Source organism: Dermacentor variabilis, chromosome 6 (assembly GCF_050947875.1).
Source record: "Dermacentor variabilis isolate Ectoservices chromosome 6, ASM5094787v1, whole genome shotgun sequence".
Taxonomy (NCBI): domain Eukaryota; kingdom Metazoa; phylum Arthropoda; class Arachnida; order Ixodida; family Ixodidae; genus Dermacentor; species Dermacentor variabilis.
The window spans coordinates 88,209,748-88,233,254 of NC_134573.1; the positions used below are offsets into that span (position 1 = coordinate 88,209,748).

At 46.4% G+C, this 23,507-nt stretch overlaps 1 protein-coding gene across 1 annotated transcript in view; it reads right to left on the minus strand.

The window, feature by feature from the left end:
• Nucleotides 1–23,507, minus strand: part of LOC142584922 (putative acetylcholine receptor chaperone) — a 42,401-nt gene that overhangs the window by 16,932 nt on the left and 1,962 nt on the right. Inside the window, exon 2 of the mRNA XM_075695270.1 lies at nt 19,073–19,208. Coding sequence (XP_075551385.1) covers nt 19,073–19,208 — 136 coding nt within the window. The remainder of the gene's footprint in view (nt 1–19,072; nt 19,209–23,507) is intronic.

A 23,507-nucleotide genomic window follows, 5' to 3' on the forward strand; every position in this document is an offset into this window, starting at 1 on the left:
CTGTAAGGTAAAAAAATTCTTGATCTATATTTTGCTATAATAGGATTTTAATAACGCTGAAGATCAAGTAGCTGTGGTGCAACAAATTTTTGCCTGGACAGAATCAATCGGCACCTGAAGGCGATACCCAGCACAGTCGACTTCCACTAATTTTATTCTGACGGGACCGACGAAACTGGTCGAATGATCCAGCGGGTAGAATTAAACAAAAGATAGAAAGAACGCCGAGAAACAGAAACCAAGTTTCACTTGGCTGTGTTGTCTTTAATATTAGCATCACCGCAATACAACCTTATGTGGTGAAGCATACCAAGCTGGAAAAAGGCGCCACTGTTACGTGACATAGCATGCGTTCCTTAATTTACACACGCTGTTACGTTTGACTGGAGGGGGCTCGCGATCTTCCGGGAAGCGACCAACGGAAAGGCGCCACCATGTCTGCTGTGACGACTCGCTTTGAAAGGACAATACGTCAGTCCCCAGCCCATTGACACCACCAGGGCTGCGGCAGCAACTCGTTTTGTAGGGAGGACAATGCACCGCTTCCCCTCCCTTGAGGTGCCGAGATGTCTAGACGCAGTCGGCGGAGCAAATATTGTTAGTGTGTACGCCGACACCTTCGCAGTGCAATTGGAGCAAGGGAATTCCTGGAAGGAGGTGCTTTGCAGTGCCGTCTCATACAGCTGAGAAGTCGTCGGTCAATGGACAGACACAGCGGCCACTGACTGCAAGGTCAACTCTGGGATAAAGAGGTGCCCACTCAGGTCAAGCACCGTGTTTTCGAGAACCCTCTCACCTTGGTGTGGTCAGTGCAACCTGTGCGGAAGTGAGTGTGTAAGCCCTCCCCCTCAAAGTGCGTGTGCCGAACTGGCACATAGAGCATCATCACGGTGGTTTACTAGTCATTGTGGTGGCGCTTCATTCGGCTTTCCTCCTTTCAACCTGCTCGGAATAAAATCTCGGGCTTCGCTCTCTGCATCGAGATTTGCAACCATACCACTGCATCGCTGATTCTTCCGCTCTCACTTCCAGGTGAGTGTTTTTTTCCGCTAAGGAAAAGACCTTGATTTTGTACTGCTTGGTTGCAAATCCCACCTGCTTTTTTGCTGTGTCTAGTAAACGCGGACTGCTAATCGTGGGCAACGATCCTGCGACTAACCGTTCTCATATAGGCACATTCACATGTTTTCACCATAGAAACGTCTTGCGCTGGTCAAATGTTTGCATCACTTATGCAAAAACTTCCTAATTCTACTTCCTAATTTCTACTTCCTAATTTTTACTTCCTAATTCTACTTCCTAATTCTACTTCCTAATTCTGCCCTGTTCCTTGAGTGTGTGTGATTCTGGCTGCTTGCCTTGTCACAAGTTTGTTGCTGTGCTGTGGTGACGTTGAGTCCAACCCCGGTCCTGGTGATAGCAAAATCCTTGACGCTATTCTCGCCAAACTAGAAGCTTCAGACGCAAGAAATGTTGAATTCCAAAAGGATACCAAGCATCAGCTAATGACATTGCGGAAAAAAATTTATGACCTTGCCAAACATGTGTCCACTCTTGAAACTGCCATCAAAGACATGCACAGGTTGAAAATAGCTGTTATCAAAACATCTTCGACGTTAATTCATTGCAAATAAAAATAGACCAGCTATCGGGCACCCTGGATGACCTAGACAACAGATCTAGGCGGACCAACCTGATTGTGAAGGGACTTCCAGAGGGGCAAACGGAGACTTGGGATGAAACTGAAAAAGTTGTCCGAAATTGGGTCTCCAAGTAGGAAACACTGAACGCGTCTGGGGCATCCGAAAAGTGGTTTCAACAGGCCAATCATCATCCTGTTTCTGAACTTCAAAAGCAAACGGAAGCTTTCGCGAGCTCGTTGAAACTGAAAGATCATAAGGGTTAGAAAGTGTGGTTCGAGGACGACTTCTCATCTAAGATGCGTGCAATCTGATTGTAGTTGTGGGATTTCAGAAAACAATTCCGTTATCAGGGGCAAAAAGTATGACTCAAGTTTGACAAACTTTCAGCTAACGGCCAAACATACATTTTTGATTCTGCCTCTGGCACTGTCGTCCCCTTGGCAAACACGCCATCACATTCCATGCAAGCCTCTTGCTTCCGATGACATGACAAGGTGATACCTGTAAAATCTAAAAGCAAGCCGAAAAACATTCTTCTGCTCTCATTTTTGTTTTCTAACTTCCGTAGTATTTTATATAAGCAAGATGTTCTTGTCTGTTCTATGACCGCATGTGCAACTGACATTTTAATAAGCACTGAGACATGGCTCAGTCGTGACGTACCAGACTGTGAGTGAGTGAATAAACTTTTAATTGGTCCAGCAAAGCGCGATAAAACGCGCACCCGGCTAATCCCACAACGGGACTGACAGATCTAGTCTGCCGGCCCGATCACAGGCACGCTGGACAACCAGGATTTGGTCCTCAAAGACGAGACTTTGCAGGAGCGCGTCCCACTCTTCCTTGGTGCACTTCGGGCCCAGCGACCTGCACTCCCAGAGCATATGAGGCAACGTAGCTACGTCACCACGGGCCACGCAAGAACAATTCAGATAAATCTCGGGATAACTACTATTAAGGGACGCCGGATTTGGGTAGGAGTTCGTTTGCAGAAGTCTTAGTGTGACCGCCTGCGGCCTGCTTAGCTTGGAGTGAGGCGGGGGGAAAACCCTTCTCTCTAAGTAAAAGAATTTAGTGATTTCGTTGTGTGTGAGAGGAGCGTCTCTGTGTCCGGGGAGAGAGTCGGCCGATCCGAGGGCAGCGCGGTCGGTAAAGCCACACGCAGCCTCGTGGGCAGACTCGTTGAGGTTCAGAGGAACCCCCTCAATCGCCCCGAGGTGTGTAGGGAACCAAAGGATCGAGTGCATGGAGGTGTTGCCGTGTTTGGCACCTTTCAGAATTCGAAGGACCTGCCGGGCTACCCGGCCTTTCTGGAATGCCCTGATGGCGGCTTTCGAATCCCTATAAACCCTGTCTCTCCGACCGTCTTGCATGGTGAGTGCAATGGCCACTTGCTCGGCCACCTCTGGGTTCGTCGTCCGGACGGAAGCACAGTTGATGACTTTGCCTAGCGTGTCAACGACGGAAACCGCAAGAGCCTTGCCGTCTCGGTATGCAGCTGCATCCACGAAGCTTGCTGCGATTTTGTCCTTGTTTATTTGCTTTAGTATATTCAATGCTCTTGCCTTGCGACGACCTGCGTTGTGAACAGGATGAACGTTGCGAGGCAAAGGGGCGACTACGATCATCTCCCCTATTTCTCTGGGGATTTGGGCGTCTTCAGCCAAGTTCTCAGTGGGTGTGAGTCCGATCTCCTCGAGGATACGCCTACCGGCCGGCGTAGTGGACAGCCGAGATAGCTGGGCCCGTTCCTGAGCCTCGGCTATCTCCTCCATGGTGTTCTGTATGCCGAGCCGAAGGAGACCCTCTGTATGCGTTCTGACGGGCAGCCCGAGGGCTCTCTTGAAGAATTTTCTAAAGAGGGCATTAAGCTTTTCCCACTCGTGGTGGTGTTCTTGTGGCTGTTAAGAAATCAGTTCACTCTGAAAGTGTGCTTGTGCCATTATCTTCCATTGAAACTCCAGTTCCATCACATTCTTCCGTCCATTTCCCGATTCTGATTTCATTCCATGCTTGACCTCTGAATTAGAAGACATTCGAAACAGGTTTCCTCGCGTCCCTATCATATTAACAGGAGACTTCAGCTACCCTGGAATCGATTTGAGCAGTAATTCCGTTTTCAGCCCTAGCTCGTACAGACAGGAATGTAACAGTTTTCCTCGCACTCTGAACCTGTTTTCATTACACCAAATCGTGAAAGAACCCATACGCGAGACCACCATTCTTGATCTTGTATTTACTACACATCCTGACACTATTTCTGCTAATGTTCTAGAAGAAATCAGTGATCACAAGTTAATCCAGTTTAATTATCCATTTAGCACTAATTTCCACAAGAAAGTAATCCAGTAAAAATATGTTTATGACTTTTCTAAAGGAAATACCTCCGCAATCAGTAGGTTTCTTACCGATTCCTTGTCGCCTTTAGGGCATGACTTTAGAAGCCGTTCTGTTGAGGAAAACCGGTCACTATTTAAGCACATAATATTGTGCGTAAGGGATGTTTATCCCAAAACTTTTATTTGTCGAAGCCTGAAAAGCCCTTGGTTTACCCGGCATTTTAAAGGCTTAAAGGAAGAAAAAAATGCACTTACTGCACTGCTATGCATACCAACAAGGCTGATGCCTGGGCTAAGTACAAAGATGTTGCGCATCTTTGTAAAATTGAAATAAGAATGTCTAAGGATTCATTCCTCAATACTACACTACCAAGAATTCTAAAAACTAATCGCAAGAGCTTCTGGAACTTTCAAACTTTCAGGCAGTGTTCGGCGAGTCCTTTGGCAGGGACCTTGCAGTAGCAGATTTTACTCCCTTCAAAAATTTGTTGGAGTAGCTTTGCTCAAAACATGGTCCAGACTCACGACCCTTCACTAGCAGCAGGTGTTGGAGGGTTGTGTTGCACATCGATGAGTGGAATTCAGTCCTAGTTTCTCACGCCGTGCTAAAGATACACTCACACACTGCGTAGCTATGCGGTATCATGAGTAAACCAGCATCACCTTAGCAACTTGGTGAAACATGTTTTCCATCAGTGTTTTTAATTTTTCCAACCATAGACCACTGCACATCCCGCCTTTCTTCATTCAGAATGTCCCTAGAAGACTGTACGCCTGTAGAGTGGCAAACTCAGCTTCGAGAACATCTAAAGCGTCTTCAGGAGATTTATTGGAATCTCGGGGCAGTAGCTGAGGGAAACTCTGAATAAAGAAACAAAAACTCGAAAGCGACGCCTGTGAAATAAATTTCAAGTTCGGCACCTCCGCATTCTTCAGATTTGCGTTTCAGAGTTGCGTCCACATCCAAAACGCTTCGCCTCGTTGCATTTCGGAAACATTTTTCGTAGAAGAGGCTCAACGTGGTCGCTGACACTAAAGGGTAGGTTGTGCTCGGCAAGGAATCCCTTAAACAGGCACTCCACGCGTATGTCATCGGAGTTGTTCCGGAGAAAGTCCACTATGTTATCTTGCTGCTCGGTGGTGCAAACATAGCTTTGATGCTTCGCTGTAGAAACGTGCAGTTTGAAGAAGCCTTTGCCACCATGAAGCACACTGACGCCACATCCACACGTTGTACGAAATGAAAAATGCCTTTTTTTTGATGTCAAAAAGCACGGAAATTCAGAAGTGTAAGATCGCAAAAACTTCTGCAAATACCTTTTCTTGGACTTTGATAGTGCCATGGCATCAAGCACACGAGGTTTCTAACTTTACATGGTGCACCGCACGCATGGCCTAGCCAACACTAATCATAACCACAAACAGCAGTAACAATGCACCATGGAGGAAGGCACGCATGAAATGCAAGAGCTACATTGGCTCCGCCTTTGGTTGGCTTACTAGGCACCATAGTTGGCTGCTTAGTCGATGATACCGATGGAGCCAGTGCAGCCATTGTTGGTGATGCTCATGATTACGATGTGGCTGCAGATTCCGCGGTGCCAGTTTCGAAAAAACCATTATTGCATGAACAGAGACAACTTTTCAGGAGATATAAGACAGTGATCGTACAATCGGAAAGTTCAGTAAAAGAATTGGGAGTCTCCCGGGTGAATCGGGAGGGTTGGAAGGTATGCATTCTGTTCCACGACAGCGCCAATGCCATGCCGCATTGCTGAGCAGTGTGATCGACTGGATGAGCTCCTGGTGGCAAACGCTCGTCAGCACACTTCTCCATGAGGTCGACATCATTTCTCTACTTTGTCACCTCCCCGCAGCTCATTCAGGGAGCACCAACACCACTGCCAAGACAAAGAGCAGACAAATGCCTGCTGGTATCACCATTGCTTCGGTGATGAGGCCTGTCGCTGCCTCCTCCCTTGCGCATGGTCGAGAACTAGTCCTGCTGACTGCTAACAGCGATGAGTGGTGATAGCCCCACTCCATGTCGCCTCTTCTACGTTGTTGATAAGGTCACTGGCCAATGCTTCCTCATCGACACATGTGCCCAGGTCAGCATCCTGCCACACCAATGGATCATGCAAGTTCCCCAATCCTGCACTTGCAAGCTGTGAATGGAAGCTACATCCCTGTCTTTTGACAACTGTCCCTCATTTATGTACTTACAGTACCCATAAAGACCCCAAAGGGTATTACATAAGAGGGAGAAGACATTATTGCACACGCACAGATACAAAAAAAAAAAAAGAAAAAGCACAGGCTTATACAGAAGATACAGCGGTAAAAAATGCATCAGAATTTTCGATAGACTTTCGGTACTTCATTGCAAAGTTTAATAGCTAAAAGCAAAAGATAGAATTTGAACAAGTTAGTCCTGAAAAGGGATATATATACTTTGAATGGATGGTCAGCGCTTTGGAAGATGTATGAAGCAGGGCGAATATGTTCTAGTGGGAAAGTACAAGTGCTGTAGCAGAGTTTCAAAAAGTAATGAAGTAATGAAATGCGTGTTTGTTGCTGAAGTGTTTAAAGATTCTAGGTGTTTCGAAGGTGTGTAATAGTGTCGCGTGTGTAGTTGCTTGTTATAAAACGAATCACATGATTTTGTAGTGATTCCAGTGACTCCATTAAGTAAGCCTGATGCCGATTCCAAATAATAGAGGCATATTCCAGCTGTGGTCCAACTAGAGTGTTGTAAACCAAAAGCTTTGTGTCAGGATTAGCCAAGTAGAGTGTTTTGCATATTAGTCCTAGTGTTTTACTTGCCTTGCTGGTGATGTATTATATGTGCTGATTCCATGTTAAGTTAGTTGACGTGATGGATGGATGGATGGAGTAACCTATAGAAAGGTCCTGCGAGCTACGGGGCGCAAGGTCCCATAGAGCGGGCTACTCCCACGTTGGGACCGGGAGTTGTAACTCCCTGGCCGCATCGTGGGCTCGCTGGACGGCCCAGAGCTGCTCCGCCAGGTCCGTGCTGCGTAATGCGTCTTGTAGCCTGGCGGAATCTTGATCCTTGTTTGCGTGGGTCCGACCACACGGCCAGAGCAAGTGATGTACGTCTAGTGTGCTATGGCAAGTTTCGCAATATGATGTTTTGTATAGGTCAGGCATGTAGTGGTGTAGTCTGTTCTGCGTGGGGTACGTGTTTGTTTGAAGCATTCTGAACGTCAGGGCTTGAGGCCTGGTGAGCTTATTGTGAGGTGTGCTGTATATTCTGCGGCCGTTAGTTGACGTGATGATACCAAGATATTTAAACTGATTTACCGGCTCAGTGGCAGCATTGCTGATATCATAAGAAAATGATAATTTCAAGCGACATGTAGTGAATGCCATTGCCTTGGTTTTATTACCATTAATCTGAATTAGCCACATGTCATGCCATGATGATAATGTAGTCAAATCAGCCTTCAGAAGAAGAGAAGCGTTAGGTTCATTAATCTGACGATACATGATACAGTCATCTGCATAAAGACGAATTCGCGATGTGATATTATTGGGGAGATAATTAATGTACAAAACGGATAATAGTGGGACTAAGATGGACCCCTGAGGAACTCCAGATTAAACAGCAGTAGGTGAAGAAACAATGTTATCAACTAAGACAGCCTGTGATCTACCGGTTAAAAAATTATGAATCCAACTTAAAATGCTTTCATTAAGATTAAAAGTTTGAAGCTTTATATGTAGGTGGTGATGAGGAACCCCGTAGAATGCTTTAGAAAAAATCTATGAACACATTGTCAATGCGTCCTAATCAGTGATAACCGAGTGAACATCTGGGATGAGTTCAAAAAGCTGCGTTTCACAGGATTTCCCTTGCCGAAAGTCATGCTGGTTCAGAAAAAAGCAGATTGTTATTTACTAGCATGATGTTATGGTACAGAATGTGCTCAAGGATTTTACATGGTATTGACGTTAATGATATCGGTCTGTGGTTACCACAATCGTCGCGATTGCTGCATTTGTAGATGGGAATGACATGCGCGAGATTACAGTCACATGGCAGGCTACTGTCATCTACAGATTGCTGAAAAAGCATACACAGAAAAGCGGATAAGTGTGGAGCAGTAATTTTTTAGTCATTTAGAGCATATACCATCAGGACCAATACTCAATTTAATAGGAAGACGGTGTATGGCTTTTAAAGCTCCCTCCAGAGTCACAACCATATCCGGCATACTAGCACACTGAGAATGAGGCAAGATACATGATGGGGGTGTGTTCCTTTCAGTAGTAAACACGCTGGCAAATAACTTATTAAGCTGGTTAGCGGTGGTAGTGACGGGGGAGAGCTGCTGGCTTGCATCCTGTAAGTTAGGCTGATTTCTGGACTTTCCAGGGTTAACTATTTTCCAGAAGTGCTTGGGATTAGTTTTTTAGAATTCTTGGTAGTGTAGTATTGAAGAATGAATCCTTAGACATTCTTATTTCAATTTTTACAAAGATGCGCAATATCTTTGTACTTAGCCCAGGCATCAGCCTTGTTGGTATGCATAGCAGTGCAGCAAGTGCATTTTTTTTCTTCCCATTGAGCGTTTAAAAATGCCGGGTAAACCAAGGGCGTTTTCAGGCTGGGACAAATAAAAGTTTTTGGGATAAACATCCCTTACGCACAATATTATGTGCTTAAATAGTGACCAGTTTTCATCAACAGAACGGCTTCTAAAGTCGTGCCCTAAAGGTGACACGGAATTGGTAAGAAACTTACTGATTGAGGAGGTATTTGCTTTAGAATGGTCATAAATATATTTTTTGCTGGATTACTTTCTTGTGGAAATTTTTTAGTGCTAAATGGATAATTAAACTGGATTAACTTGTGATCACTGATTTCTTCTAGAACATTAGCAGAAATAGTGTCAGGATGTGTAGTAAATACAAGATCAAGAATGGTGGTCTCGCGTATGGGTTCTTTCACGATTTGGTGTAATGAAAACAGGTTCAGAGTGCGAGGAAAACTGTTACATTCCTGTCTGTACGAGCTAGGGCTGAAAACGGAATTACTGCTCAAATCGATTCCAGGGTAGTTGAAGTCTCCTGTTAATATGATAGGGACGCGAGGAAACCTGTTTCGAATGTTTTCCAATTCAGGTGTCGAGCATGGAATGAAATTAGAATCGGGAAATGAGCGGAAGAATGTGATGAACTGGAGTTTCAATGGAAGATAATGGCACAAGCACACTTTCAGGAGGAGGAGGAATAAACTTTTATTGTAGAACCAGCACATTATGATGGCCGGGCCTAAGCCTCCCACGAAGGGACGTCGAGGGCTTGCCTCGCCGCTGCCTCGCCGGCGTGCTGGGTCGCCCAGGTTTCGTCGTCGAGGGTGGAGCTCCGCAGAGCCCCATGCATCCTCGACGAGAGAGTCGTGGTGTTAGTCTGTGTGTACTGTGCTGGGCACTCCCATAGCATATGCGGAAGCATAGCCGGGTGAATTCCACAGCACCGGCAGGTGGGGGTAGTGTAGACGTCCAGAAATATAAGGTGGAGGCGGGCGGGTGAAGGGTACGTGTTTGTTTGTAGTAGACGCAGGGTGGTAGCCTGCGCCCGGCTGAACTTTGGGTGAGGCGGGGGGAAGATTCGGCGACTGAGGTAAAAGGCCTTAACGACATCGTTATAAGTTGTCGGACTGTCCCTGGTGTCCAACTCATCTCCAGTGACTCCGGCGCGGTTGACTAGGCATCGCGCAATAGAGTGGGTGACCTCGTGGAGATTGGGGAGGTGTGGGTGGACAGGGCCCGCATGGGCCGGGATCCATGTTAGGGAGATTATGCTGTCTTTAGAGTGTGGTGCCTGGCAGAGGATCCGAAGAGCTTGGGGAGAAATACGGCCTTTGCTGAAGTTAGTAACAGCTGAGCGAGAGTCACACACTATGGTGTGACAGGTGGGATCTAAAGTGGCCAGGGTGATGGCCACTGCTTCAGCCGTCTCGGCAGTGGGGGTAGTGACGCTGCAGGCGTGGTGTAGGACTCCATCGTGTGTGGCGACGGCCACAAATCGTGTGCCATGGGAGTATTGGGCTGAATCAACAAATGTGACGCCAGGTACGTGGGCAAGGGCTTTTATGATAGCTCCGGCCCGAGCTTGGCGCCGGGCCCTGTTATATTCAGGGTGCATATTTCTAGGGATAGGGTCTATGTAGATCCAGCTGCGGATGTCGGTCGGGATCGGTTGTTTGGGGCCCTGTTGCTGATGGTAGGTGAAGCCAAGTGTGGACAGAATAAAGCGCCCCGTTTCAGTAAGGGTGAGCCGTTCAAGCTGAGAGCGTTGTTGGGCTTCAATGAGTTTGGAAAGGTCGTTGTGAACTCCCAGTTGGTTGAAGAGTTCAGTGCTGGTGCAATGCGGGAGCCCAAGTGCTTGCTTGTAGACCCGTCGTATGAGGGTGTCGAGCTTGTTTTGCTCAGCCCGGTACCAGTTGAGGTACGCAGCAACGTAGGTAATGTGGCATATGACAAAGGATTGGACGAGTCGGAGAAGGCTTTCTTCTTTGAGTCCTCCTCGTCGGTTAGATATACGTTTAAGAAGTCGTAGGGTGTTTTGAGATTGGGCACAGATCTTGTTCAGAGCCAAGGCATTGGAGCCGTTGGTAGAGATGGTGAGACCGAGAACCCGGATATTAGGGACGTGTGGGATAGGACTGCCATCTTGAAGGCGTAGGGTGATGGCGTCACAGGGTCGGTGATCAGATTGGTGTTTGGGAGGGCGACCCCGCTGAATGGTTTCTTGAAGTAGGATAGCATCCGGGCGGCGGGTATGTTGGCGTAGGTATTGATTGAGTACCGGTTGTTTATGGTGAAAGCCTCGGCAGTTCCACTGCCAAATGAGGGCGTCTTCATTAGTGTGAGCCATGATGGGAGATGGCGGATGTCGCCATCGGCGTCCCGGAAGGGTCGCAGACGGGGGCGGCATGGCTAGCACACTTTCAGAGTGAACTGATTTCTTAACAGCCACAAGAACACCACCACATGCTATACTTCTGTCTTTTCTGTATATGTTGAACTCAGAATGAATAGTCAATACACAGTCTGGTACGTCACTACTTAGCCATGTCTCAGTGCTTATTAAAATGTCAGTTGCACATGCGGTCATAGAACAGACAAGAACATCTTGCTTATATAAAATACTACGGAAGTTGGAAAACAAAGATGAGAGCAGAAGAATGTTTTTCGGCTTGCTTTGAGATTTTACAAGCATCGCCTTGTCGTGTCATCGGAAGCAAGAGGGTTGCATGGAATGTGATGACGTTTTTGCCAAGGGGACGACAGTGCCAGAGGCAGAATCAAAAATGTATGTTTGGCCGTTAGCTGAAAGTTTGTCAAACTTGAGTCATACTTTCTGCCCCTGATAACGGGATTGTTTTCTGAAATCCCACAGCTACAATCTGATTGCACGCATCTTAGATGAGAAGTCGTCCTCGAACCACACTTTCTAACCCTTATGGTCTTTCAGTTTCAACGAGTTCGCGAAAACTTCCTGTTTGCTTTTGAAGTTCGGAAACTGGATGATGATTGGCCTGTTGAAACCACTTTTCAGATGCCCCAGACACGTTCAATGTTTCCTACTTGGAGACCCAATTTCGAACAACTTTTTCAGTTTCATCCCAAGTCTCTGTTTGCCCCTCTGGAAGTCCCTTCACAATCAGGTTGGTTCGCCTACATCTGTTCTCTAGGTCATCCAGGGTGCCCGATAGCTGGTCTATTTTTATTTGCAATGAATTATCGTCGAAGATGTTTCGATAACAGCTATTTTCAACCTGTGCATGTCTTTGACAGCAGTTTCAAGATTAGACACGTGTTTGGCAAGGTCATAAATTTTTTCCGCAATGCTATTAGCTGATGCTTGGTATCCTTTTGGAATTCAACATTTCTTGCGTCTGAAGCTTCTAGTTTGGTGAGAATAGCGTCAAGGATTTTGCTATCACCAGGACCGGGGTTGGGCTCAACGTCACCACAGCACAGCAACAAACTTGTGACAAGGCAAGCAGCCAGAATCACACACACTCAAGGAACAGGACAGAACAAAAGATAAGTGATGCAAACATTTGACCGGCGCAAGATGTTTCTACGGTGAAAACATGTGAATGTGCCTATATGAGAACGGTTACTAGCAGGATCGTTGCCCATGATTAGCAATCCGCGTTTACTAGACACAGCAAAAAAGCAGGTGGGATTTGCAACCAAGCAGTACAAAATCAAGGTCTTTTCCTTAGCAGAAAAAAACACTCACCTAGAAGTGAGAGCGGAAGAATTAGCGATGCAGTGGTATGGTTGCAAATCTCCATGCAGAGAGCGAAGCACGAGATTTTATTCCGAGCAGGTTGAAAGGAGGAAAGCCGAATGAAGCGCCACCATGATGACCAGTAAACCACCGCGATGATGCTCTATGTGCCAGTTCGGCACATGCACGATTGTGTCAGCACAAGCATACGCAGCCGGGAAGTTGTCCTTTGAATGAACTGCAGCCAAAAGCGTCCACGCCGTAGTAAGCACAAGATAGTTAGTGCTTGCGTAGTCCTACGGTTCGCAAACCTTGGGCAAGCAGCAGGGGACTCAGTGGTATCCAAGTAGGGCACTAGATGGCTGCAAGCCTAGAAGTGAGAGCGGAAGAATTAGCGATGCAGTGGTATGGTCGCGAATCCGCAGTCGCCAGTGCTGAACCTGAGCCTCGAAGAACGTCTCCGTGGCTTTTCATGGTTGCTGATGTCAATTTCGCTATCGTCGACACTGATTTTCTCATCGACCATGGCCTCTTTGTCGATATCAAGCATCGTTATCTCCTGGATGCAACAATTATTCTCTCCGTTCAAGGCATTGCTGCACTAGAGACCACAGATGTAGCGCTCTCTTGCACCGCAGTTTCCAATGGACTCTTCGCAGCATTGTTACAAGAATTCTCCAATCTTGCCACGCCACTTAACTGGAAGAATCCTGTTTGTCACAACATACGCCACCATATCGTCACTTCAGGGCCACCTGTATTCTTCCGATCCCGTCGACCTGCTCCGGACAAGCTCAAAGTAGCATGTGCAGAGTTTGAGCACACGTTGGAGCTTGGCAGTATTCGACCGTCCTCCAGTAACTGGACAGCTCCACTCCATATGGTATCTAAGAACACTGGCGACTGCACGCTATGCGGAGACTGCCGGTTTCTGAACACTAAGACTGCTCCAGACCAGTATCCCATGCCCAACATTCAGGATTTCACTGCTGCTCTGTATGGCGCCAACATCTTTTCAAACATAACCTCGTCCAAGCATACCACCAAATCGCCATGGCTGAGGAAGATACACCAAAGAAGGCTATCAGGACACCCTTTGGCCTCTTCGAATTCCTGAAAATGCCATTAGGTCTGCGAAACACCACCCAGCTGTTCCAACGTTTTAGTGACTCAGTAATACATGGCCTGCCCTTTGTCTTCGCCTAAGTGGATGATCTGTTGGTGGTGAGTGCATCAGTCGAACACTTACAACATCTACGTCTTTTGCTTCAGTGCCTGTCCCAGCATGACATTGTCATGAATGTCTCAAAGACCAAGTTTGGTGTTGCAACTCTCGAGTTTCTCGGACATCACCTTGACTCGAGAGGCATGCGCCCACTCGCTTCGAAAGTACAGGCTGTAGCCGACTTCCCTAGGCCATCACCAAGCACGGTCAGTTTCTTGGCACGTGACCATTCACCGTCACTTTATAAAGAACTCTGCTGTTACAGTGGATCTCTTGGACTGCCTGCTTGCCAACAAGAACAAGGAGTCTTTGTTAACTTGGGAGGCCACCTTCAATGACACCTTCAACAAAATGAAGGGTGCTTTGGTGGATGCTGCACTGCTCGCAACCCTGCTACGCCTCTGGCCCACATGGCTGACGTGTCCACCACGGCTGTGGGAGCAGTTTTCGGGCAATAGCTCGGCAATTCTTGGCATGCACTAACTAGCCTACTTTCAAAAAGACTCACTCCAACTCAGGCCCGCTACAGCATTTTGGGTCGAGTGTTGCTTGGCATTTACCTTGCAGTGCGCCATTTTCGCTATACAGTGCAGTCCACCTATAATGATGTCAAGAACGAAAAATCTGATCGTTATGACCGATCATCACAAAATTTGGTCTGCTGCAAAGAAAAGCTGCCGAACGTACCTTTGTAGCACCGAAACCAAATTTGCCACTTGCGCAAAAAAAAAAATACATGCATTAAGTAGGCTAAAAAATAAAATGTTTACTTATACCTCTAAACAGCGTATCTGCTTGCATTTGCACATCACGAGTGACCTATGTTATGTATAGCTGTATTCTTTACTTAGATTTTTTCAATTTCACTTTGTATGCACCCTGCTAAGGTGCTGGAAACAGGACCGCAGTATCAATAAATAAATAAATAAATAAATAAAGCGTTAGGTGCACTGAAATAGTCAGAAAAACGCACCTGCTTTTGCAGGAGTTTCACAACTGTGGTGTCCAGCTGCTGTGCAAACACTAGCAGCAATAATTAAGCGTGCAAGAAAACAATGAGCAACTCGATTGAAAACAGTGCACTTTGCGTGAACATTGGAGTCAGTGTTAAAGACGGGTCATTGTCAACCTCATCACCCCCGTTGCACAACACTGTCGTCTGTCACGACAATGATCGCCCCATCGTAGATCTCTTCACATAACGAGGCAGCACTGTCTCCACTCGAAAACTCCTCCACCAAAGCACTACCTGTTTCATCGTCAGAAGTGACATGCTCCCAGAGCTTGGTAATGTCAACGGCTTTCACTGTGTTGGTTCCAGGGGTTTCGCCCAGATGCACGAAGCCCACCTTTTCTGCTGATCGGCATGGCCCCTGGTTGCAGCCATCATGATTGCGGCACTCCTGCACGAGCTCATACTTGCAAAATTTGCAGCTTTGTCCCAAGCGATACAATACTGTGCTTTGTCGGCACCATCTTCCATCAACCGGGCTGTCCACTGCTGCTTCCATAGAATATTTACACACTTGCTGAGACAGGGGTAAACGGCAAGCACCGCTTCGCGTCTCCCGTTTTTTCCCCCACCTCGCGCGTAGCTCAATCGCGGGGGAACGAGTATGGACGTGAGGTGGCTGTTGCCTTCTTGTGGTGCACTGCGCCAACTAGCGATGTTCTCCGTGGCTTTCACAATCGGCACGCAGGTGGGACACGCTGTGCAGTTAATGGTGGCACATACCAACTCACCTAGGCAAACATATCACCCCATCTCGGCATCGTTCATTTAGGGGGAACTTAGGAGTACAAATTTCACAATTATTCTGCATGGAAAACGCTGTCCCTAAAACAAAATTTTGAATGTTATATTTAATATGCGGTGAATAACGTATTGTTATATATTCATTTTTTCTCTCACAGCCCTAATGTATAAGTTGCCACTCTTAACCCTTTCAGGGTCAATGACATAAGTATACGGCGCTGCGAACAAGTCCAAACTGGTCGATGCCACATATTTACAATGCCGTCTGTATGTTTAAAAAGCACACCAATTTCCTAATATTTTATTTCCTGGCAAGTGCTGCCACTATGTAGGAATGCTGGGAATTTTTTTCTCGCGCCTCCCTCTCTCGGTTTTTGTTGCAAGGTTTGCTTTAGAGCTAGTTTGCTCCGACGCGTCTATATACTACCGCTCGCGCCTCGGCGCGGGCGGGCGGGCGGCGGTTTGGGTTTTGTTCTGCAGGCCGTTTTGGCTTCTTGCGCTCGCAAAACTGATGGCTATCTCGTTGCTAATCGCTCTAAGGGCGGCCGCCTGTTTCTCGCTCGTTTAGTGCTCGCAAGAGTGAGCATAGGAAGGATGCCGCCGTGCATGCGTTTCCTTTCCTTTTCTTTTTTTTGGGGGGGGAGACCCGCGATATCTAATTCCCTCTGGTTGGCGATAAGATGAAGATTAGCAGAAGTTTGTCACACGTTTTGCTTTTTTGACGGGCGCACAACCACACAGTTTTCTTGGGTGCGCTCACCTAGGCAGTTCGATTAGGCTATGGACGTAAATATTAGTGTAAGAGCAGGAACATTTGAGACTTACGAAATATTCTCGTGTGCGCATATTTTAAGCCTTGAACTATAACAATGCATCAAGTTTTTAATTCTTATAAGTTTATTTCCTTTTTCTATTGTTGTTATTCATGAATAAATAGTACATATATACCAACGCAAAATATTTTTTTCTGACTTTACGGTCACCCTAGAAAAATTACGGTAAACTTTTTCAGAAATAGGTCCCTCAGAAGAACTGGAATCTGCAATAAAAAAAAATCGACCCTAAGCAGTCGCATATGTAAAAAAAAATCGACCCTGAAAGGGTTAAGTCGGCTCATTGTTATACCCGATATATCGTTACATGCAGTATCGCTATAAATGGACTGCACTATATTGTCGAGGGCTGATTCTTTACTATCTTTACGGATCACAAGCCCCTGATGTATGGGCTTGGCCAACCACTGTCAAGCTATATGCTGTGAGAAGTCCGCCATCTCTAATTTATTTCAGAATTATCCACCGACATCTGACACGTCAGCATTGACCAATATATGCCTGCTCACGCACTCAGCCATGTGTACATCATGGCATCGTCGTCACATCCGATAACACTCGATGTTCAGACAATCCCATTGCACCAAGCTAATGATCTCGAACTGTTTCTACTCCGTTCATCTGCTACATTACTGTGGCTCGAGGATACACAGTCTGATCGAATCACTCATTTGCGACACTTCTACAGTTACCCCGAGACCGTTCATCCCTAGCATACTATGCAGGCACCTTTTTAACACAGTGCGCAAGCTTGCCCATCCATGTGTTCGTGCCATTCAGTGACTTATTTGCTCACGCTATGTGTGGGCCCGGATGAACACCAATATACGCATCTGGGCACGTGCATGCGCCCTTTGTCAACGTGCGAAAGTCCATCGGTACCCCGTTCCCCTTTAAGCTTCCAGTGCAAACACCTAAGACAGACCACAAAAGGAAGATACGACACACACTGGCACTGTGTGTCGTGTCTCGTGTGCGCACAGAATTTTGTACCAACAAGGCCCAAATGGAGTTTTACTGAAATGCCCATTCCCCTGACACAGCAGTTCCTTCAACCTGACCATCGATTCGATGTTGTCCACATTGACATTGTGGGACCATTACCCCCATGTCTGAAGGCTTTTTGTATGTGCTCACCTCCATCGACAAGTTTACCCAGTGCCCAGAGGCAACACTCCCTAGACAACACAAGACCTGTGCACTTCGGTCCATGACTTTATGTTACGTTGCTCGACTGCCATAGAATCTAATGGGGATGCTCCTGAGTCAGTCGTGGTGATTTTGACGTGATGATGATGCCAAGCTTTACAGTGGAAAAATCGGTCTAAGTAGGACGACATCATAAACTGGAGTGCACAGGCCTGCTATCTAGGTGGCGTTGCCAGATGCAGTGCCGCTACCAGACATCTCCACTTCAACCATTGTGGCTACCTCTGTCTCAACATGGGTTTGGATGCCGTTTTGGATGCCCAGTCAGAACAGTCACAGACCACGGACAACAATGCGAGTCGGCACTCCTTGCACAACTGCTTCGCTTGCTCGGCACGGCTCGACTGTGCAGGGTGGCTTACCGCCTTCAGGCCAACTGCGTCGTGGAACATTTTCCCTGACAATTGAAGTCAGCACTCATTGCTTATAGCACGCCATCGCAATAGGTTCAGTGCCTGCCACTTGTACTTCTGGGCATATGGTGCACCCTGAAGTCAGACGTGGGGTGCTCGAACACGGAGCTCGTCTGTGGTACTCTGCTCTGCTCTGCCTGGCCAGTGATTTCTTCCCACATTCTTCCCAATGTGTGCACATATGCACACATTGCCATATACTCAGACACCCAAGTTGGTCCAATGGTTGGTTTCAAACCCTGTTACCTCAGCAGAGCAGCCTGATGTGCTACCCATTCGACTACCGACTACCCAGTGACCCTGGTAGGCAGGAAAATGGCTACATATAAGCATACCTAGATAGTTACATAGACCTTGAAAAGTGCGTGAAGTACCGTAAGAAAGCTAATGCTTAAATGGGTAGTTAAGGTCTGCTCTGTGTGACTGGGCCACTAAAGCCCGAGAAATGGGGGAGGGAGAAGAAAGGCCAATATGGCTCACCCCGAAAATGCGTTCCACGCCGTTACGTGGCATTTTAAACCCTTTATGCGCCCTGTTCGGGCAGATCCAAGATTCCCGCACCCCTAGGCGAAAGGCTTTCTTGGTTAAATGCAGAGCCAGCTTTCTTGTAAAGCTTGGTCTACTGTGACCCGTCATAGCTGAAACAGGGGGCTTGAGAGATGGGCCCGCAGACACAGGCACACTATGGTTGTGCACGGGTGTAGTATGAGGTACAGTGTGCTGAGGGATGCTAGTTAGGCCTTCCGTTCAGACCTCGACATGCTGCAAATTTGATGTCGTGTATATAACACCTTGCTGCAAATAGAACCTCTGTAAATACAACTTCTTCCCATAGAAAAGTTCCAGTAGTGTTGTGCTTCTTGACCCAAAGACTTGGTGATGAACCAAGGCCTGCCAACTTTATCAGCAGTGAGTCAGTGGTACACACAGTTCATAGTCTCCGTATGAGAGGGAGAGGTTAGCACAAAAATGAGATTGCACTGTCTATGTGGGGCACAAAACCTAGCACTAATTACTAGGTGCCAAAGCTACACAATAGTGCAGCAGTCAGCACAACCAGCTCCTAATGGCACATTGCCGTAAAACCACAAGTTCGAATCTCTGTGTTGGTGGGCAAAACTTTTGTTTTTCTGTACTCTGTGGTGGAAGCAAGGTTTAGGATGATAAAGTGGCCCGATAACAACACAATAAGGACAACTGCTGGTAGTGGCATAATGGAAAAGGTTGGCAGATGGACACAGCAAGTCCAGTTTTGAGCTCTTAACTGCTGTCACAGTAAAAGGCAACCTGCTTATGAGAAACTAGTGGAAACCAGTGAAATGCACAGTAAGCTGTCAAATGACCACCTTGGCCTATGGACGGTCACAGCTAGCTCACCTGGTACAAGGACAAGGATGGTCCCACAGACCACCTCAGACCAGCCGATGAAGAGCCGGTAAATCTTGGGGTTCATCTTGAAGTTCAGCAGCTTGCTGAAGGGGAACACCTTGGAGTATTGCACGAAGTTGCGTCTCTGGAAAAGTCCAACAGAAGCAACAAAGTCTGAGAGTATCTAAAACGGCTAATGCGCAGGCTGATAGTGGCAAAGTACAACAGTCAAACAGCTGAGCCGCCCAAAATGCACTGTGACGTACACTCCGTTCACACGGCTCAAAGTTTCGACAGACAGTGTTGCATTAGTAAATTAGGCCTCTACAATAGTAATATGGTCACCATTATTGCAAGTGGAGACTTTTAATTCAGACTGAGATACATAGCGCAAAAAATGACACAGGGACAAGCAGAATGCAGGACGAGTGCTATTTAAGACTCTTAAGACTTTTAAAGCTAGAAAAGCCACAAAAACGAAAGACGAGTGGCAACATTTGTCTGAAGTTCTCGCATCAGCTCACCGCGACGTCACGGTTTTCAGCAGCGCTCTATTCGGGTCTAGTTAACTGTTAGTGGTCAAGAAAGGCTACACTGCGAACAAGAAAGAAAAATCAACCTGCCAACTTCCAATAGCTTTTCATGCACTACATATGCAAGAATAATTTGAAATCTGTGGTATCACACAGCCATATCTGTAAGAACTGACTTTTTCATGTCACGCGAATGAACGCAGACTTTTGAAAGAATATTACGAAAGCGTAAGGCCGATATTATTGAGTCCTTCTTCACTGTCCATTTAAAATTGTCCATTTATGCTTATCATATTATGTTCAGATGCTTATCATGTGCGGACACAGAGCATTCAGTAACAAATACAGCCTCTCGGTTAAGGGGACACTGCATTCTGTGTTTATCTGTTACATTCACGGAATCCACAAGAAATGCAGCTTTCATGTGAAAGGAGGCTTGGTACTAACTAGAAGTGATGCCACCTTGGAATACCCTCACCAGCTTCCCATGACATGTCATACTCTGGCAGAGTCTTTTCCAGAGCAAGTTAATTTTTTTTTGCAACAAACAAGGATTACACTTCATTATAAAGGAACCTGGCAGCTTTCAAGATCTCCTGTGACACAAATATGTCCAAAATTAGAAAAATTATATAAAAGTAGGTGACATCACGGTAACGGCAATACTGAGGTGCAAAATTAAAAACAGAGAATTTGGCCCTTATTTCCGAATGAATAAATGCCAGCCAGGCCTTGCTTTTTAAGTCCCTACCACAGTCTAAAATAACTTATGTTGAATTCCAATGGCAGAGTCGGAGCAAGTTTGTCTGCTCGTTTCGGAGCCAGTTTGTTCCAATGACAGAGTGAGGGCGGGAGTAAGGTGTTCCAATGGGAGAGTCGGAGTGGATTCAGAGCAGGAGTCACTCCGTGGAGCAGAAAAAGATGCTCCGCCAAAATCGGCAAAGTGGACCGGAACTCAGTGTGACATATTTCCTTTATCACGTTTGTCTGCTGGGAGGCGCCACCGGTCACGACTCACGAGGAAGCAAAAGCTGCTGCCCGCTTGGCGAGATATCCATTCCGCACTTTTAAAAAAACAACAGATGAACGACGCTGAAGAGACAACTGACCGGTGCGGCGGTGCTGGGAGCAAACAGCGGAAGGAAATGACAACACGCAAGGCATCCTGGGTAACTCGGAGATAGAAGTTCCACTTCCACCTTGCTCCGGCGGCGCAGTTTGTGTTCCACTCGCGAAATTGGAGGCGTTGCTCTACGCCAGAGTCGAGTGCTCGCTCGCGGAGTCTGTCGGCTGCTCCGACTCCGCCATTGGAATTCAACATTAGTGTTGCTGTTTGGTGTCTCTTTGAAGCAGCAGCATCAGATGAGTCACTATCAAAGCGCGATGGCACTGTGAGCAAACCTGTAGAGCTATTAATGTGTTTTCTTGTGCATATCTGTGTGTCTTCTGCCTGAGCAACTGCATTACGTTGAACACTTCGAGTATTCAGGGTCATATGTCAGTGCACACCTTTTATTCCTGTGGTGCACAATGCTTTCATTGAAATGCCAGAGTACAAGAAGTGGGAACAGAGTGTAGTATTGATGTCTGGTATATGTCATCACACACATTAATGTTTAAACACTCACCACATGGATTGTGTGCATTGTGGAACTATACAGTGTGTCCGACATAACTTCAGCTAAGTATTTAAAGGTGAAAGGCACGTCGGAGGCGAATTGAATTGAACGCATACTATTCGCAATAGCCTGTAGTAACTCAGACATTTGTTTGTTTTCCCCATAACTCAATAATTAAGTTTAATTACCCAACTTTTTAATTGTTGGCTAAGGACCCCAACTATGATATGCAGGTTTGCAGAGCACCTTCAGAAACCACCGATCGAGTTGTTTCCTTTACGATACGTCTCACATAGTCCTTTTTTCCGGGTTGCAAAGAAAGCCTCCGAAATATGAGAAAAGCCATAGGACGGCGTGCTTGCGCAGTGGTATCGTGCTGCTCTCAAGTGTGTGTACGGTGAACAAGGTTGGCTCTCGTTGGATGACTGTGAAAATGCATGCTGCTGGCTGAGTGCTGCCAATGAGATAAGGAACGCCATGCAGCTTCCTCGTCACCAGTCACGATGCAGCCAACCTTGTTCACCGAACACACGCTTGAGAGCAGCACAGTACCACTGCGCAAACGCTCCGTCACGTGGCTTTTTTCATATTTCGCAGGCTTCCTTTGCAACCCGGAAAAAGGGGCTATGTGAGACGTATCGTAAAGGAAACAACTCGATCAGTGGTTTCTGAAGGTGCTCTACAAATGCGCGTATCATATTTGGGGTCTCAGCCAATAATTAAAAAGTTGGGCAATTAAACTTAGTTAATTAGTGAGTTATGGGGAAAACAAAAAAATGTCTGAGTTACTATAGGCTATTGTGAAGAGTATCTATTCGGTTCAATTTGCTTCCAACACACCTTTCCTCTTTAAATTCTTGGCTCAAGCTATGACATCATCAACAACAACATCATCATCAGCCTATTTTATGTCCACTGCATGACAAAGGCCTCTCTCTATGATCTCCAATCACCCCTGTCCTGCGCCAACCGATTCCAACTAGTGCTCGCAAATTTCCTTATTTCATCGCTCCACCTAGTCTTCTGCCATCCTCGACTGTGTTTCCCTTCTCTTGGCACCCATTCTGTAACCCTAATGATCCAACGGCTATCAAACCTGTGCATTACATGACCTGCCCAGCTCCACTTCTTTCTCTTAATGTCCATTAGAATATCGACTATACCTGTTTGCTCTCTGATCCAAGCCACTCCCTTTCTGTCTCTTAATGTTATGCCTAGCATTCTTCGTTCCATCGCTCTTTGCGCGTTTCCTAACTTGGTCTCAAACTTCTTTGTCAACCTCGAAGTCTCTGCGCCATATGTCAGCACCAGTAAAATGCACTGATTGTACACCTTCCTTTTCTATGATAATGGTAAGCTTCCAGTCAGGAGCTGACAATGTCTGCCAAATGCAATGCAACCTATTTTTATTCTTCGATGAATTTCCTTCTCATAGTTAGGGTTCCCTGTGATTAGTTGACCTAGGTAACCGTACGGACATCCTGTGTATGGTACAGAGCAGTAGCCCCTACATCTGGAGTGATTGCAGTGTCTCCAGGCACAAGGAAACTTTAAAATTTTTGTAGGACTTCACGTCTGTTTTCTTGTCCATAACAAACAAGTAAAGTCGACCACGTCAAACAAGGCCGCAGAGGCTGAGACCTAGGACAAGATAGAAGGTCCTCTGATTCGGCACGAATGACTGTCCCAATGTCTAATTTTTTTTCTGTTTGTTATGTGCTGTGTTGTAGCTGTCACTGCTTACAGTCTTCCCATATGTTACTCCTCTCAATATAGAAATCCATAATGCAACCATAATTAGCAAGAATTATTTGCTGAAGCAGGAGATGCATGAAAAATAAAACACCAAGAAAGACGGAGAAGTGAAATAGTGACACTCCCACAGAAATATCTATGAGACAAAGGATGAAGCATGAGCAGCTTTACATACTGCTATGACATCGGCAATGATCACATTGTCATTGGTGTTATGTCTCAATACAGCGATGAGAATTCCTTAGATGTTTTTCATGAGGCAGTCCTTTCATCAGCGCACGCCCAGACAACACAGGGCCCAAGATAGACTGTGATGCACAAACAAAGGAATTCACATTGAGGTGACAACTGTTGCGAAGATCACTCTACCTAAACCTGACCCTGACAAGCTGAACTAATTGACGGAAAGGGCCACCGCCGAACGCTACCATTAGAACATCAACCTCGGCTTTCCAAACTGCTACACACTTGCACCATATGCAGGGGCGAAGGTACAACATAGGAGGCGGAGTTCGGTGGAATGATGCGACATCATGG